This window comes from Medicago sativa, chromosome 2, assembly GCF_051527215.1.
Source record: "Medicago sativa cultivar Bolivia chromosome 2, Bolivia_mono, whole genome shotgun sequence".
Lineage (NCBI taxonomy): Eukaryota > Viridiplantae > Streptophyta > Magnoliopsida > Fabales > Fabaceae > Medicago > Medicago sativa.
In genome coordinates this window covers 25,231,535-25,250,508 of record NC_140750.1, presented here as the reverse complement: position 1 = coordinate 25,250,508, position 18,974 = coordinate 25,231,535, and the positions used below count along the sequence as shown (strand labels likewise).

Genomic DNA, 18,974 nt, shown 5'->3' with positions numbered 1-18,974 from the left:
ACTCATTCATATTCCAACCTCTGGAATGCTAGTATCTTCATAATTTTAAATCCCTTTAACTGCAACTAGTCATATCATTTGTTAAGAAAAATTAAATACTTCTGCTACTAAAACATTGTTTACTTAATGACCAGTGGAAACTATGATATTCCGAATCACTGAATCTTACATCTATAGACAAACACCAGTTATCCTATTTGCAAGCAAATACGAAAAGAACTTGACACTATTTCAAATATGAACTTTTGAGCCATATATTCATATAACATAACAAACCATCTACATAAGACGATGATGCTCTACAAATCTTTTAGAAAATCACCAGCGATGGACTTGAAGCTAACTTTCTTTTTCTTTGTAGTTGAAGAAGGCTCTTCATTATAGATTTCTGGTGGCTTCTCTACCTCAACATGACGATTCGTAGGTTGCTCAACTTTGTTCATAGCAAGGCCAGGAATCATGTCAAGTAACATTGCCTGCACAGGATCAGTCATAATTTCAAGTTTCTCAGTCACCTGACTACTTTGGTCATTGTGCGCATCTTTCATTTCAATTTCAGGAACAAACATATTTTCATGTTCGTTGTCCTTGAAATCCTCTAGCCCGATTCCCTTGTTTTGTTCAGAACTTTCTACTCCTGCAGTACCTAGGACATTATGAGTTTTCTCAGTCTCATGTGGTTGTGAACGTACGTAGTGAAAATCAAAACTTCCTTCTGCATTGTCAGCCTCTTTCTGGTATGGTCTTTTATCAAGAGAATCACTTTCATCTGATTCATATTCAGATATTTTAGCACGCTTTTTTGCAATTTGTGATCGTACTCTTCGAGCTTGATTTGTGTCTGTTTTTATTTTTGTAATACCTCTGCCTGGAGGTCTTCCTCTTTTCCTTGGTCCAACCTTCGCTTGGGATGCCAAAGTTAATCTGTCTTCAGAAGCAGCTTTTACACTACTCTGTTTACTTCCCTTGTTAGAGATGGATACATTTTGGTCTTCTACATTATCTTTGATCAGATGAGCATCTACCGCCAAGTCATGTTCACTAAAACAGAGCCAAAAAATAACGTCAAATGCTAACGAAAGTAGTTCCTAATCTGTTTGAAATAAGAAAAGATGTAGTATATAATATCATTTGTTTAGGACAAGGAAATGATTTTTCAGTAGGTGACAGTTCTTGGTGGTCTAAAAATATCACGAGGAACATAGACTCCCGATTGAGTTTGAACTCTTCAATTTAATTTCTCATTTTTCAAAGCCTATCGATATCCAATTATTTTTAGGCCCAATTGCATATTCTGCATACATCAGAACAGAGAACTCCCATTCTCTCGATCACTTTTGTCATTTTTAAGTGTTCGTTTAGGATTTAAAAAAAATCATTTAATCAAAAAAATCATTAATCATTTTTTACTCTAAAATGAAAAGCTATTAGGATTTTTGATTTTTATGGGAATTAAACAAACAGAAATAGCTTCAAAAAAATTTAAAATCTCTAAAACAAAGGCTCTAGATTCTTTAAACACAAAATCTTTTTTTTTTAAAGCTGAAACAAACATACCCTTAATACGGAAATAAAAGGTAACAGAACTTGTGAAAAACATGTATTGTAGAGTATAACAATATCAAAGCATTTAGATGCACTGAGATTTATAACCTTGTCATCCAAATAATTGGGAGATTGTAAATGCTGGAAATGCATTAACTTACCAATCCTCAGCAATTGACTCTTCTATTCCATAGAGCTTAATGCTATAAGTGTCTTCTGATAATCTTTGGCAACTGTTTAAACAATCTTCTAACCACTTGGAATTAATTATATGCAACCTCTTTCTTCCAAGAATTTTTCTCTCAACTGAAGTGAAACTACATAGTTGAAGTACCCCCATCCCAAAAGAAACCCAAAAAGGAAGTGTTAAAGACTATAAATAATACATGATATACAAATCATTAATATTCACATTTTTCTTTCAAACCAAACGTAAATAGTAAATAATGAATATTCAACATGACAAATTGCCAACGAACAGATCACTCACCTACTCTGTGTTTCGTCTTCATAGTTGGTATGACAACTTGGTAAGAACAAGGCCACCACATGAGTTGCGGAGTTGAGATTAGATGTGACTTTTCCACCACCCATGAGAACTTCAACCTTGAATCTCTTCGAGGAAAGTTCCAGTAGAATTTGCCAATCTTCTTTCCTGTATGAAAATAGAGAATAATCAGCAAGCTAAAGAGAAAACTTGGAAAAAATATGATCATGACCAAAACCCTCAACCCCATACTGCGGGCCTAGTAAAAAACATAGACCCTATTTCACATTTACTGAAGCTTACAACGATGGCATTGTGGTGCGGAAATAAATGGAGCATCCATTAAAGATAGACCACTTATCCTTTGGGCAGTATTTTTTCCTGTAATGGTCGACAGTACTGACATCTTCTGACCTATTAATATTACTTAAGAGCTGCAAAATAATGAATGAAAGTTAACTCGATTTACTGAGGAATGACCTAAATAGATCTTTGGTAAATATTAAAGAGGAAAAAACCATGGCACATCAATAAAGTAGCTATAAATCATAATTGTAGACAACCATCCTTATAGTAGAAGTATCATGGAACACAAAAGGAAAAGAGGATACGACTCAACTCAAGGACATACACTAATGCTATTACCTGTTTGATGTCTCCAAGGTCGAGATCCAAGTAGTAAGAGTCCGAGAACTCATCAATATCTTCTTGTAACTTCTTCTTGGTCAGTTCAGAAAGAAAGAGGAAGTACCTTCCAAAGGAAACATTGAAAGAAATATACAATAAGAACAGCTTTACAGTATTAAACAAGTCCATATTCAGTCAGAAACTCACTTCGGATGTAAGGGGATGAGCTTCTTTTGTGCACAGCAATCTAACACCCAAGTATAATGAATGATATCACCACGACGTTTTGCTGCTTCAAATTTAAACCCTACAGACAACGGTCTTTATTAGATAAGCAGACAATACAACTGTCTTTTTCAAGCAGTGTTTGTATATGTGTATCAGAGAGATCGAACCTTTGCTGTCTGCTGCAACACAATGAGTGACTGCGTTATTCAAATTCATTGAGAAAGTGCCCCCATTCTCAGCAACTAATTTGTGGAAGGACTCTAGAGAATGAGATGGAGGGACATTGACAAAGTCTATACATGTCAAGGCAAACTATTTTGCACAATTAACAATTTTCAGATCAGCCAGGATGATTAATGAATTATTTCTCTCATGCTGCTACACTGTCAAAATCTTTAAAAAAGAATTGGAGGAAAAAGGCTAAAGGAACAAATATGTGAACACATGGAAGCACAAGCAAATCAAAATAAAAAGACATTAAGGTGTGTCTCCAAGGCATAACTCGGGCCGTTCTGGGACATTGGGAGGTATTTGAGAAGGTCTAGGGTTTAAACAATGACTATTAACATAATGTACTAGCAACTAACACTTGCTTGTAAGAAAAGACATAAGGGATGAAAATGTGAGGAAGTTTGAAATGTAGCGCCCCATAGGGGTCCAGGCTACTTTATAGAACAAAAGGCCCTAGTAAAGGGCAGTAGAATGGACTAAAATATGAATGAATATATGTGCTTAACATGCTATTTTAACATGAAAAAGTACAATAATAACAAGTATGGTTTCACCAAAATGCGGCTCTGCGTGATATCTGAAATGCAGAGCACTCCTAACATCTTGAACTTGTACAATTTTACTAGTCAACACCAATTTTAACTACCATGATAACAACCGAGCCTTATACTAATAGTTAGGGTTGGCAACATATATATAATTTGGAAATAGGTATAAAAGCATATTTCTAAAACAATATATATAGAACAAAAATTCTGCAGCAGGACTGTTGATTGGTAGCTAGCCAGATTTTTCAGGATACAGAACATCATATTTGAAAACATTAAGGAACCTCCCGTAACACTGGAAACATCAGTCTGACTTAAATGAGAGGGAACAATAGACATGTTTTTCTTTTCTCCCCTTATAGAGGATTTCATGCGTTTTGGTTTATTGTCCTTGTTGCTCCCATATTCTGTATTCCTCTGTGTGGTACCGTTGCCAGATTGCACCAATTCTATAAATGCTGCAAAGGGGGGGAAAAGTAAAGGAATTAACCTCAAGGCAAAATCAGAGTATGCAAAAACATATTTTGTAAATCAGAGTATGCAAAAACATATTTTGTAAATCCCTTACATTGTACATCAAGGCATTCATGCCAATCCTTGTCATATCTCACCCTGTCAATCCGAGGAAATCTCAGAGAGTAAGGTGCAGCGAATACCTGCAAATAAAAACATTCGATTAAAACTGTGCCGTTCAAGAGACAAGAAAGATTGTGTAGACTGCAATCTTTCCAAACTCAGATAGATACACTGCATTTTCAAGGCCACACCTCTGATTCTATGGTTCGGATGTCACTGGTTATAGACAGAATAATTGATCTGCATAAAGAGAACAGTAATTGGGGATCAAAATTGAAAATGCAATTGGTATGTAATTTGGAGTTCAAATGTGTGCTTAAAATACTCACTTTTCAGGGCTATCGACCCACACATCAGGTCTTTCTTTGGAATGATTAGTAACTTGATAAAAACTTGGCGGGCTCGTCTTTGGATACTTTCTGAGAGAGAGGGAGAGAGAGAAGGCAGGCTTAAACTAAAAGTTGAAAATATTTGATTGAATACATCATTTAAATTTTTCTGCTTCAATACTAGAAATTAAAGACAACTAAGACACAATAAAAGTAATGAGACATTAACTCATTGAAAAAATTGACATATATAAAACCTATTAGGTTTTTATATCGGGTCTAACTCATCCTGTTAGTAAAACGATGGGTGCCTCCTTTTTACAAATTATTTCAAGTCTTACCTCTTTTAATGTAAAAATTTTGCCTTTCCAAATACACCCCTCACATCTAGCACAACTGGGCTTGGTGTGTGGATACTTTGGTGGGTGGCCTGAATAGATAGGCTTTGAAGCCATATTAGGTTTTTATATTGGGCCTAACTCATCCTTACAAAACAGTTTGTAAGATGAAGGGTGCCTTTCCAAATACACCCCTCACATCTAGCACAACTGGGCTTGGTGTGTGGATACTTTGGTGGGTGGCCTGAATAGATAGGCTTTGAAGCCATATTAGGTTTTTATATTGGGCCTAACTCATCCTTACAAAACAGTTTGTAAGATGAAGGGTGCCTTCTATTTATAAACAATTTTCAGGCCTTATCTCTTTTCAACGTAGGACTTGGGTTTCTTCCAATGTAACCTACCTGAAGTAAGGTTTTAGTTTGGTCACTACTGCTTCAAGCTCATCATCAGAAAGTCCAGTACCAACTCTGCATAAGGAGATAAATCTGCAAAGAAAATAAAAGACAATATTAATAGATGCATAGATAGCATGGCACATACATTAAAGCAAGCTACTCTTGAGTATAGCAATTCTCTATTTTATAGAGAAAGAGGTACCCTATTTTTCTAACCGTACAAAAACAAAATGAAACACAAAATTGCAATGGTCTGATAGGGTCCTAAGGCCCAGTTCGGCGGATAAGCTAGAGCTGGATTAAGTGCTTGATCAAACCCCAAAGAAGCTCATCTGAGCGAAGGTATATTCTAGACGATCATATAAAAGTCAGATTCTCTAAAATGTCATGTTAGACCTACAAAAAGATTTATATCATACAAATAAGCAGTTAGATCGTATAAAACTCAGTTCGTCCTATCTTTTTTTATCTCTATGTCCCATGACTCTTAGTTGTAGTTTTTTTATTTTTTATATTATATTATAGATAGAACATAACCATATTGGCCTATTAGCAAATTAGTCTATTAAGAGATAGGCCAAATGACTTAGCTTAAGACGTTCATAAGAAATAGACCTTTAAATAACACATCGAGCTTGGTCCCTGAATTTTTTAACGTATTATGCAATGAAATGTGGCAAATCTACTTGCCACATCAGCACTTGGCATAAGCATATGAATATTAAGGACTAAAATTGGTCACTTCTAAAGAACAAGAAACCATAAGTTAAACCCAAACTAAAGATAGAGAAAAGCCAAAATTTGACATATTAATAAGGACAAAAAACACAACTACACCCTAAAACATTTATACCGCTTGGGATGTGTATTTGGTGATGGACGCTCTGCAAGGCCCACCAAGAATTGAGCAACCTGTAATGAAAAACATGCCGCTATAAGTCCATTTAACAAAAGAATAATTTGCTATAAATTCAAATGCTAGGAAATAATTATGAAACCTCTCCCCCATGTCGTCCGGAACCATAGTAGCCACCTAGAAATCATCAAAAACAGAAAACCTGAGATAACTATGTTAATCAGGCTACTCCAAGATGTACACTCTTAAATTTAAGAACACAACTCATATAAACCTATGATAAGTACGTCCAGATCAGAGCCAGCATGAACGTAATCAGGCTTCAACTTTAGCCATTTTCCACTGCGGTCACTAGGTTCCCATTTGGAGCTGAGGTCTTTTACTACAATTCCCTCCTCTCTAAGTAAAAGAGACAAATTAAATTATTAAAAACCATATCCAATTTCTTCTTTTTTCTACTTTTATTAAAGATGTCATATTTTAGAATCAAAGCAAATAAATCATATCTTCACACAGAAAAATAATCCAGAGCAATGTTAGTCAAGCTTGATAAGAGCTGAAAAAGGAAGATACTAAAGATCAAGAACTGAGCCGCTGCCCTCCTAAATCCATTTATTGCTAGGTTGTGAATATTCTTCTATGGTTCATTTATCATGTTTAAGTCTGGAATATTTAGCTTGAATTGTAAAAATAGCTAGCTATAAGTGTTTGAGGCATTCTAAACCCTACTAGATTACATTGTCTTGAGACAAATCACAAGAAAATAAGTGTTAGATTAAACAAATAAAAAGGTTACAGTTTTAAATATCCAAATCTACTTGTTGCTGACCTATTTTCAATGGTTTCTTTGAAAAATCTTTCAACTTCCTCCACATTATGAGCAATAAACGACCAACATGGTTCACCTGCATAACATCAATCAATTAACATATGGCACATGGTGACCAATATTATATGAGCATATACTAACTCATTGCATCACTGGACGAATAAATCTGTGAATAGATTTACACATGAATTCTCCATTTCTACTAATTTACACCCTTTTTATGTGTAGGGAAGGTATTACCATCATCCAACACCCATTTAAAATGATTACCGCAAATTAAATGTGCAAATTAAAATATTTGAGAATATTTATCAACTCCTTTTTCCTAGAAATTGAATTCAACTATGAAATGATAACAAGTATTAACAATATTTTATCTATTTATTTATTATTTTTTTAATGAAGACAAATTCATGAAAAACTTTAAAAACTATATTTATTTTTGCAAAGAAACAATTTAAATTATAAAATGAAAAGACAACAACAACAACAACAACAACAACAACAACAACAACCAAGCCTTATCCCACTAAGTGGGGTCGGCTACATGGATCAAATGACGCCATAATGTTCTATCACAGACCATATTTGGATCCAACTCATTGACCTCTAAATCTTTTCTAATGGTTTCTCTAATGGTTTTCTTATGTCTTCCTCTACCTCTTTTAACTTGACTCTCCTCCATTTGATCTACTCTTCTTACCACGGCGTCTACGGGTCTTCTCTCTACATGTCCAAACCATCTAAGCCTATTTTCTACCAACTTTTCTACTATAGGTGCTACCCCCACTCTCTCTCTAATGATGTCATTCCTAATCCTATCATGTCTAGTCTTACCACTCATCCAACGCAACATCCTCATCTCCGCTACGCTTAGATGAAAAGACAAATTTATGAAAATTTATTTTTGGCTTGACAGGAGTATCCCCTGCTCTTATTGCTACAAAGTTCAAAACATAAGATTAATAAGCAAGAATAAAAAATATCAACAATTCTTTTATAAAATTAAAATAGAAAGGGAGTGATTAAATGATAGAAGGTGAATAAACAGAATTGTGCATTGATTTATCTACTACGATGATATTTTTTTTATAAGCCAAACTAACCCACCGAAATTTGCACCGGGGAGAATCGAACCTGAGACCTTGAGAGGAGCACACTCCAAGGTCCCAAGCCAACACCACCAGGCCAACCCAAGTGGGTTATCTACTAAGATGATATTAGTTACCTCCATTCAGAATTAACTTCACAATAATACGAAGAAAATAATTGAAATTTGATTAAGTGCACAGATTTAAAAAAACAACCGTTGCACCGCTTCATTGATGCACGACATATACCAGGCAATGGAAATGAAAATTAATTTTAGTCTTTCATAAAATCAAAATTAATTCAATAGTAAATCATATTGCACCAGGGTTACGACTATGCATGATTACATCATTTAGAGCCTCCAAATCTCGTGCAACTTTCTATCCCTTTCTCTGAATGCAACTAGAAAAGCATAATAAAGTGATTAAAAATGTTCAAGAATTTCTCCAGAAAAAGTTCAACTCAGACCACATGACCATAAGCCATCAGAGCTGGAATGAAGTAAATGAGCAAATTGAATCACTTTGAATATGATAGCAAAACAAAAAAGAATACTTAATCAATCAGTAATGAACATCCAATTTATGGATCAGATGAATAATTGCTCACATACAAGGAGAAGTCTTTCAATATACTAAGTACACATGACAAGGCAAATTGGTCCAAAGAAAACATTACCAGAAGACCGATGACTGTTGATACCACCATTAGGTAGTAAAATTTCAAAACGACCTTTCAATGGCTTCACAACTTTACTTAGAATCTCATGCCGCTCCCTCAATGTTTGGTGAATTACACTAGTATCTCCAAAATAAAGGATGTCAAATGCCACATCTAAACCATTTTTGAGTCAAGGCATATTGGATATAAACTTTCTTGCATTAGAAAATATTCATAATATACAGAATTAGATGCTCATTCTATCATTGAAACTAAATCACATCACATTTGCTGATAGATGGAATTAATAGTTGAATTGATCAGAGACAAGGATACAGCATAACTGCAACAAAAAAGGACCAAAAAAAGTTAGAATCACAGTTTCTCAACAAAATTAAGATAAAGAATATCTAAAATTAAGAACCTGTCTATTACTCTCAAGCCCATCCCTTGCTGCCTTGGCTGCCAATGACAGAAAATATTAAACGGGTGATGCAACTGAAATTTAAAGCTTTAAAGTAGCTGAGACATATTAAAGTACATGCCTATTTCCTGATTAGAGCCAAACTCAGCAAAACGATTCAAGGATGTATCCCAGACCAACATTTCACCATCAAGTATGCATCTAAATAAAATCATAAGGTCAGAAACAAAAAAAAAAAAAAGGATAAGCTTTTTCACACGTGCATTATAATGATACAATATTAATGCCATTAGAAATTTGCATATTGTATGTATTAAAAAATGAAAACCTGGTGGAGGAATCCCCTTCCAAAAATAGTGGAGTCTATCTCGATAATTTTTAGAAATGAATCATTTTTGTTTATGATTGTTGATTATGATCGTAATCTCTAATGAATATATTTGTACAATTCCGTTATAATCGTAATATCAAAGCTCTGTAGTTCATTTCCCGCTTTCTTATTTCGTTTCACTTGTTTGGTTTTATGATTACAGAACCACTGTCAGAGTCTCAGTCAAAACAGCTGCCAGAGCCATTAAAATCAAAAGTTGAAGATCTATCATCCACCAGAGCTCACACCATCAACAACCACAATTTGTGAAGCTTTCCCAGTTGTAAATAGTGGCCGGAGATCTAATCAGACACTCTGTCGCCGGTGAAAATATTTTCTAAGAGATAATATTAGATAGTCTAAAATCAAGATCAATATATTATAAGATATTTTTTATATTGTCTAACTTTTAATAACATCACTATTGGTAGTGGATACTGTATGCTTGAGTGTTGAACACGAGTGCATGACCTTTGTTATTCCAATTTCTTGATATATTATTAATTTTAAAAATAGAAACAAACCCACATCAAACTCGTTGATATAAGTTTAATGTTACATACACACACCCCTCCAAATTATAATTACATTGCCTATCAACAAGAATAAAAGAATGGGACGGAAATCATTTGAAAGGAACATAACTATAATACATGAAAACGTTCTCACCTATCCACAAGAATGTTTTGAATTATGATTTCTGACATCCCATGAGCATATTCAGAATGATCAAGAAAGTTCCTGCAATCATGGGCGAAAAGGTAAATAACAGAACACCTATTTGGGCAAAAACCGGTAAAAAAAAGATTATAATGCACAACAGTAAGACATTTTCAGAAACACCTAGGTATAAGGAACACGAACACCCACAAAAGATAGAACAACTACCATGTCATATTAATCTTGTAGCTTCTTCACTTAATAAGTAACCATTTATTCCCTTTCAAAAAAAAAAGGTAACCATTTATTTAACTAAAATACATTTCACTGAACCTTTTTTTAAGATCAGATGTAACTGATTTCACACAAATATACAGACTGGGAAGGTGGTGTAAAAGCAAGAATCCTCCTGACATGAAAGGGCTACAGTCTGATGTAAAAAGTAATTAAACTGTACAAAATACACAAGAGCAATTACCTTGAGAAAAAATGTATATCCGTTCCATTTTTATGAATTTGAATGCGATCACCGTCAAATTTGCACTCAGCAACCAGTTCCTTACCATGAAGCTAAATAAAAGGAAACATACAAAATAGGAGTAATGAATATCAAACTGATGAATTCCCTATGCATGAAATTAGGCATTTATCTACCGAAATAATTTTAAAAATAAATGTTACTGTCATCAAGAAGTCAACATTGTGTTGAAAATCGCGTTAAACAAAAGAAGGCATAAAAAGAAAGAAAAAGACTTTCAATGATATTCTTAGATTGAAATAGGGATTAATGATAACATGATGTTATACAGAAGACAAGCACAAGCTCTAATTCATACTATGAATTTGGTTAAGTATTAGACTCCTAGCACTGATCAAATAAGGAAACAAGCTCGTTCAAGATAGGATAAAATCCCTAAGAATAAGATGTGATTCCTAAAAATCTAGGATCCATAAAAATAAGATAACACAACTGTACCTAAAACAAACAACAAAAAAGAGCAACATATCCAACTACATAATACATCATTCTCCCTCCCTGAGATATTTTGTAGATATTTTAACAATTGAAAACTGGCTACATGTTTAAGACAAATGGATACCATTTTGTTCCAGATATTCACAGTTCAGGATTTTATCATTGTTCAGGATCACACCCTGAATGTAAAAAAATGTTCCCCATTTCCGTTTAATAAATGACCAGTTAAAAGGCTAAGTGAAGCAAACCTTCTTCCATGCGTCAGCTGCGTTAGCAACTCTCTTAGCTAATTGAGGACGCACAGCTTTTCCAACTTCAATATCCTACAAAGAAAAAAGGACACAAACATGAACGAAGCGATTTTCTGTTAGGAACCTCAATCTCTATGATATTTCTATCATTATTTTCCAAGGAAAACAATTCAGACAAAAAGTGGGCATAGATCATCCTTCAAAAAAAAAAGGTGGGAATAGATCAAGTAGCCCTATATAGCAGCTTAGCTAATTTAAAAGGCTGGATATCATCAAGTATTAAACAATTTTTACATGACAATTCTCCAAAAGAACAGTTTTACCTACACTTAGGTGAGTTCAACATGGGGATGCTAGTATTCAGCTCAAACATAACTTATTTAGAGCCAAGTTAAGTGAATAAAAGGACATCCTAGTGCTGTAAATCATGTGCAATGCTATTTTCTTTAAGCTGTATAGAGTTCGAAATTTGATCCAAGTAACCGACCCCACTTAGTGGGTTAAGGCTTGGTTGTTGTTGTTGTTGTTGATGTTGTTGCTGTATAGAGTTCGAAAACTAATTTTAAATCACAGCTAACCTGCCGCTTATGACGTTGGTTCCGATCCCTTAGCTTCTCACAAACTAGTTTTAAGTCACACGTAACATTGAACAAGTCTTCAGCATCTGGATGAAATTCATGAAAAATGCTTCTTTCACTAATTCCGAGCTTCAAATCTGCGATGAAATTTAGTTACATGCCTGAGACTCACTTAAGGTATAAAATTTATTTACTGGTGCAAATGAAAAGCACCTTTGAGGATTATCATGATGATCCACTTCATTTCCTGCGCATTTGTCTTTTGGATAAGGGTTGAAAGAACCAAAGTCTTCTCACCCCTGTAACAATAGTCACTCCATCCAAGAACCATGTTAGATAAAAACTACATAAAGAACGGTGAGACCAGATGATAAGAACTGTTTGAATATTTCAACTTCACCAATTTAGCTTAAATCACTATAGCAACATATTAGATACAAAAACATGGAAATAAGGTTTTCTAGTTCAATGTACTGCAAAGTGTTTTCATGTTTTATACACAAACAATAACTGTTTTACAAAACAGGGCATGCATAAAATAGTAACCAGCAAACAAGTAAGCACGGTGAAAGTGTAAACAATCTTGCTCAATTTTCAATTTCACCTGCGGGTTATTAAATGTTAAGAAAGTACAAAATTGTAGTAGATAATAGAAATGGTTACAAATTGATTTATCCTGTTGGCACCAACAATTAATACCAGTTTCATATTCTAATTCGGAGTCCAGTTACACTGTTATCAAAGCCCCTACCAAAATTGATCATCTACTTCTTGCCTTTTTTTCCATTTTTATCCATCCATCAGAACTTCAAAAAAATAAACATCATACAGAAAAAAAATCTCATCCCCAACCACATATTCAAGACCTTAGGCATGCAAATACAATTGCACATAGTACAGCAAACAGCAGAAAAAGCAAGGGTCTAACAAATATAGCACATAGATAACAAAGCGGTGAAACAATCAAAGCAAAAACTGTGAACCTGTTTTCGCTCGAAGACAATTGATCAAGCAAGTCATTCAACTCCTTTATCGTCAGTCCACCTGAAGCAGTACCTTGCCTAAGCTGCAGCACCTGTTTTATAAACAACAGCCACTCTCCATTTTCAGCAACAACAGTTACAAAAACAATAAGCAATCAGCAATCACGATACAGAACCCCTAAAAAAATATAGGAGAATGCTAACCATTGCCCTTGGGACATTGGATAAGGGGATAAAAATAGAAATATAGCATTGGAAAATGGTGAAAAGTGATAAATTTAACTTTTTAAAAGTCAAAATGTTGTTGAAACCAATGCAAACATGCTACTTTTGGCTTCCTTAACCATTGCCCTGAGGGCAATGGTTAACAAGACCCAAAAATATAAAATTCAAGATAAACCTCACCACAAGGAAGTTACACTAAGTGAATGATGACAAAAAAAAAAAAATATATTATATTTTCTGTGAATATAAGCCTTATTTTTCAAATTATTCGATACAATTATTATTATTTTTCAAATATACCCCTAATTAATGTTACTTACTAAGTGAGTGTTTGTTCTGCAGTGACAAAACTTGATTTTTATTCTATAAAATCAATTCTAACTAAAAGTGAGTTGAATGTAAAATGATTTAATAGTGATACATTGATGTAGAAGTGAATCTAGCACTAAATTTGAATCTAAAAATCAACTATAGAGGCAAAAGCTCCAAATACTAGTTTCAAGTTAGAATCATTTCTGGATACTGAATCAATTCTACTCAAGAACATCCAAACATGTCAAGATCAATTCTACACCTCTAAAATCAATTTTGCCTCGTCTACTAATTGTAGTAACACTAGACATCGACACCTAATAAACACATCAAATACACTACACTGCTACTTATAAGAAGGGAGAAGAGCTAGTAGAAGATAACCTCGGTGGCGACAAGCGCGAAATTACCGGCATTAGCACCAGTTTTGGCACCACCTTTCCTCCAATTAACAAGCCTAAGAGCATCGTGCGAGTCTTTCGCCATTCCAAGAGCATCAATAAGCGAAGTAGCAAGAACGGATTCTTTAAGCCCATAAGAACCACGTTCACGATCAAGGTTAGGTAGAATGAGTCGAATGGCCGGAAAATAGTTCCGATCAGTGCAGAAATTGTCCAGAAACTTCCGGAACTTTGCGCGTTTCTTCGCCGGCGATTTTGTTCGTTGTGTCCATGTTAAGAGGCTGCATAGGACGCTGAATTTTGTAAGTTCTGTCATTTGAAACGCGCGTTTGTGAATAAATGGGATTAATTTGAAACGCGCGTTTGTGACTGGAAAGTGGGAAAGTGAAACTGAAAGTTAGGGAAGATTAACGGCTTCCTTTGTACGTCTTCTATTCTTCTGGTATTCGGTGCAAAATTGGAACATTGACTTCAATTTTATAGGTTAAATGGTGTTTTTTTTTTTGTGTGGTCCGTTCGAACCTTGAACCTTGCATATATTATACATTGTCCATAAATATTGAGTTAAGCTCACGAGGACAGGTTAAATGGTGTATACCTATATTTTGCGAGTTTTTATTTACCATGTAAAATAATTTTAGATTTCAACTTTGTAAATGGCAAAAATACTTTAAATTTAGAAATTTAGTGTCATGAAGGTTCAAACTTTCTTTTTAAGTCAAACCAAAAACACGCTTAAATAATAGGGAATAAACATCATTTAATTCAATTTTAATTGAATGAATACACATTGAATTTTGACCAATCAATTATTTTATTTTATTTTTCGAATTAATCTAAATAGCTAGAACGCTCGTCAATGTTATAGTATCTTCAATCTTAATTATATGCAAATTTTTACTTTTTAGGTTCATCTAATAAATGATGTATGTGGTCTATATTATATATCACATGCATCATTTATTGAATGAACCTAAAAAGTTAAAAATTGCTTATAATTGAGACGGGAGGGAGTAATGTTCAATCAATTTAGTATTTCCATCAAGTTGCATGTTAACAGTGCCGATGTGTGACATTAACCTATGATGTGAAGTTTCAAGTCAGTTTTCACGTATACAAGGACCAATTTGATTGAAACTTTTGGAAAGTGAAATTTTTTCACAAGGACCATTTTGCTATAAAATTTCTCCTTAATTGAAGCAAAATCGTCCATGAATTATATTAACTCACTATCACATCTATCCTTGCAAAATATAGACTAACATCAAACAAATCATTTAAGATGACCTTAAATAAGTCATCATTGATAGGTGCTGATTATATTCATAACCAACCACTATTGAAACTTATGTTATCTTATCGATTAATTGAGCGAAAAATCGGAAATTAATATACATGATAGGTCTCTATTGTTATCTTCCAGACATGGAGATGTATGGTGAGTAATAAGTGAATACATAATTGAAACATTAAAAGTATGTAATCGATCAAAAAGATACTTTAAAGGAATAGCTAATTAAATAACTTTATCTCTGTTCTTTCTTTTTGAATTTATTGTTGTAGTGAATCTTGTTATAAACAACCAAACCCTACTTTATTATATTTAAAACTAAAGATTATTTGTTGAAAGACGCTAATATGCCACGAGTCAATGTGGATAGAATTTTTATATAATACAAAAGCATACATCTATAAGCGATAATACACGTGGTATCTTCTTGCTCTTCATCTCATTTAATGTTTTTCTATCAACCAATCAAAATGGATATTGAATCATTTATTTTTTATTAGTCAATCAAAATGGATCATGACTCATTTACTTTTCATGAGCCAATCAAAATTGATTATGACATGATTTTTTTGCTATATATAGAGAATTTGTTTTTCATTATTTTCATCTACATCTTCCTCCCATAAAAAATCATTGTTTTCAATCCCATTCTCTTTTCTTTTATTTGTTTATTTCTTATTTTTTATTGTTAGTTTAAGATTTATTATTCTTATGTTACTTTTTTTTTTTTGACAATCTTATGTTACTTTTTATTGTGATTTCTTATGTTGCTATTTTCTATTCATATTCTCTTTTAAATTTTACTTTTGGTGTCTGTTTCTATATTCTTTGTTTTTGACCGAATCTCTATTCATTTCTTTTATTTGTTTATTTCTTATTTTTTATTGTTAGATTAAGATTTATTATTCTGATGTTACTTTTTATTGTGATTTCTTATGTTGCTATTTTCTATTCATGTTCTCTTTTAAATTTTACTTTTGGTGTGTGTTTCTATATTCTTTGTTTTTGACCGAATCTCTATTCATGTTTCTATTTTCTTTTGTATATGCAAAAGAAAAATTGTTTTTATGGCTCCTTTGATTTATTTAAAACAGACAACAACAAAACTAATATTTCATAAATATAAAAAAGTAGATATTTGAGTGGACAAAGTTAATTAATTGATGTCCATATAAATTAAAAATAAAAACAAGACCTTGCGTTAGTGTTCTGTCAAAAAAAAAAAGACCTTGCATTAGTGTATGGTGTTTTTGATTTTTTTAGTTTTATTTCCTTCATCCTTATGAAATATTTAAATGAATTCGTACTATTATTAAAAATAATATTATAATTAAAGATTATTAGATTTCCTTCAAAAAAATTAAAGATTATTAAATTATTATATTTTTTTAGAGAAAAAATATTAATGTTTTATTCAACTCCATATCTTTGCATTCATTCTTATTTTAAGGAGCATTCATTATATTATTAAAACTTATAATCACAAATGCTTTAAAACCAACCTCATATTTAATTCATTCCACAATATTTGTTCCATCCTTGACTTCTATGGAAAAACAATTCTTTCAAAACACTTCTACAAACTTGAAAAAGTAAAATTGATTGATTTTGAAATTGTAATTATAGTAATTTAAAAAAGAAATATGAAAACCAGGTATTTTGGCTCAAGTTGTTTATGAACTCCATCAAATAATTTTGTTTAGAAGAACCCGAATTTTAGTTACTTCGTTGTTGAACTCTTCTCTTAGGAACCATAGGGTTTACAAAAAAAATTATAAAGACACATCTTTATCTTTATCTTTATCTTTATATAATACAAAAGCCTACATCTATAAGCTATAGTACACGTGGCATCTTCCTGCTCTTCATCTCATTTAATGCTTTTCTATCAACCAATCAAAATGGATATTGAATCATTTATTTTTTATTAGCCAATCAAAATGGATTAATGACTCATTTATTTTTCATGAGCCAATCAAAATTGATTATGACATGATATTTTTTCCTATATATAGAGACAATTTGGTTTTCATTATTTTCATCTACATCTTCCTCCCATAAAAAATCATTGTTTTCAACCCCATTCTCTTTTCTTTTATTTGTTTATTTCTTATTTTTTATTTTTTGTTTAACATTTATTATTTGTATGTTACTTTTTATTGTGATTTCTTATGTTGCTATTTTCTATTCATATTCTCTTTTAATTTTTTTTTTTTGGTGTTTGTTTCTATGTTCTTTGTTATTGACCGAATCTCTATTCATGTTTCTATTTTCTTTTGTATATACCAAAAAAAAATTGTTTTTATGGCTCCTTTGATTTATTTAAAACAGACAACAACAAAACTAATATTTTATAATTAAAAAAAAAAGATATTTGAGTGGACAAAGTTAATTAATTGACGAGTGTATAAATAAAAAACAAAAACAAGACCTTGCGTTAGTGTATGGTGTTTTTTATTTTTTTTAGTTTTATTTCCTTCATCCTTATGAAATATTTAGATGAATTCATACAATTATTAAAAATAATATCCTTTTTTTTTATTTTTTTAGTTTGGTGGTGGCTGGGGTTCGAACCCCAAACCTTGCATATTTTATGCATTGTCCTACCAACTGAGCTAAGCTCACGTGGACTAAAAATAATATTCTAATTAAAGATTATTAAATTATTATATTTTTTAGAAAAAAATATTAATGTTTTATTCAACGCCATCTTTGTATTCATTTTTTTTACGGAGCATTCATTCTATTGTTAAAACTTATAATCACAAATGGTTTAAAATCGACTCCATATTTAATTCTTTCCACAATATTCGTTCCATCATTGACTTCTACGGTAAAACAATTCTTTCAAAACACTTCTACAAACTTGAAAAATTAAAATTGATTGATTTTGAAATTATAATCATTGTAATTTAAAAAAAAAAAATATGAAAATCAGGTATTTTGGCTCAAGTTGTTTATGAACTCCATCAAATAATTTTTTTTGGAAAAACCCGAATTTTAGTTACTTCGCGGTTGAACTCTTCTCTTAGGAACAATAGGGTTAACAAAAAAAAATATAAAGACACATAAATACCCATTATTATTATTTTAGGGAATAAATGTTAATTATCATTTTTCCTAAAAATAATCATAAAATATACAACAATATAATTTCCACTAAATGGTCTTTATTACTTTTCTAAAAATAATGAAATTGAATATGTCATCATATTTTTACACCTATTCCTTTTTTAAATTGCTTCTATTTAATGGTGTTTTTTTTGTTCATGCTACTAACAAAGTTCGATTTTGTTATACGATAAAGGATCAAGTTGCACTAACTTACACAAGCTAATAGATCAATTTGACTTATTAAAATTAAGGGACCAAACTGAGATTTTAAAATAAGTTTATGGGCTAAATTGACCGATTTTAAAGTTATGGGACTACATTGAACTTTTTTTTTTTGAGGGAAGAACTTTAAAATTAGTTACAAGGCCAAAGTGACATTTAAGCCAAAGAAAAAAAATTAACAAGATGGAAAAAACATATAATTATAGAAATAGTAATAACAACAACGTTTAAAAGGAGAATTGAATGATATTATTAGTATTACAAATAATTTCAAAATACCTGTAAGGTAATTGATTTAACTTATGGTGCCTGCGCGAGGACTTCTTTAGTGAATGATTTACAAGTACCTCTCTAAATGCTCTTTGAGCCATGAAATTTGTTCTGACCCTGATGAGCTTCCGAAGCCTAACTCATCTAAGTATT

General features: G+C 32.3%; 1 protein-coding gene across 1 annotated transcript; it reads right to left on the bottom strand.

The window, feature by feature from the left end:
- Positions 1–118: 118 nt before the first annotated feature.
- On the bottom strand, positions 119–14,371 carry ATLIG4 (DNA ligase IV). Its single transcript, XM_085744044.1, has 27 exons — positions 13,908–14,371; positions 12,987–13,078; positions 12,217–12,302; positions 12,004–12,140; positions 11,423–11,497; positions 10,677–10,768; positions 10,208–10,279; positions 9,290–9,369; positions 9,169–9,206; positions 9,081–9,087; positions 8,763–8,918; positions 6,993–7,068; positions 6,438–6,562; positions 6,306–6,340; positions 6,161–6,219; positions 5,314–5,397; positions 4,572–4,661; positions 4,434–4,482; positions 4,235–4,322; positions 3,921–4,124; positions 3,055–3,180; positions 2,867–2,966; positions 2,678–2,783; positions 2,336–2,466; positions 2,036–2,200; positions 1,707–1,862; positions 119–1,041 (listed from the first exon to the last, which is right to left on the bottom strand). Exons 1-27 carry the CDS (start codon positions 14,238–14,240, stop codon positions 300–302), a joined length of 3,504 nt encoding a protein of 1,167 aa, XP_085600170.1. The 5' UTR covers positions 14,241–14,371; the 3' UTR covers positions 119–299.
- Between the last annotated feature and the right edge of the window lie 4,603 nt (positions 14,372–18,974).

Coding starts and splice junctions, on each gene's coding strand:
- ATLIG4 (XM_085744044.1), bottom strand. CDS start 14,240: ATGACAGAACTTACAAAATTCAGCGTCCTATGCAGCCTCTTAACATGG. Junction 12,141..12,216: donor CATCATGATAATCCTCAAAG/GTGCTTTTCATT, acceptor ATTTCATCGCAG/ATTTGAAGCTCGGAATTAGT. Junction 9,370..10,207: donor CAAAACATTCTTGTGGATAG/GTGAGAACGTTT, acceptor GATTTTATTTAG/ATGCATACTTGATGGTGAAA.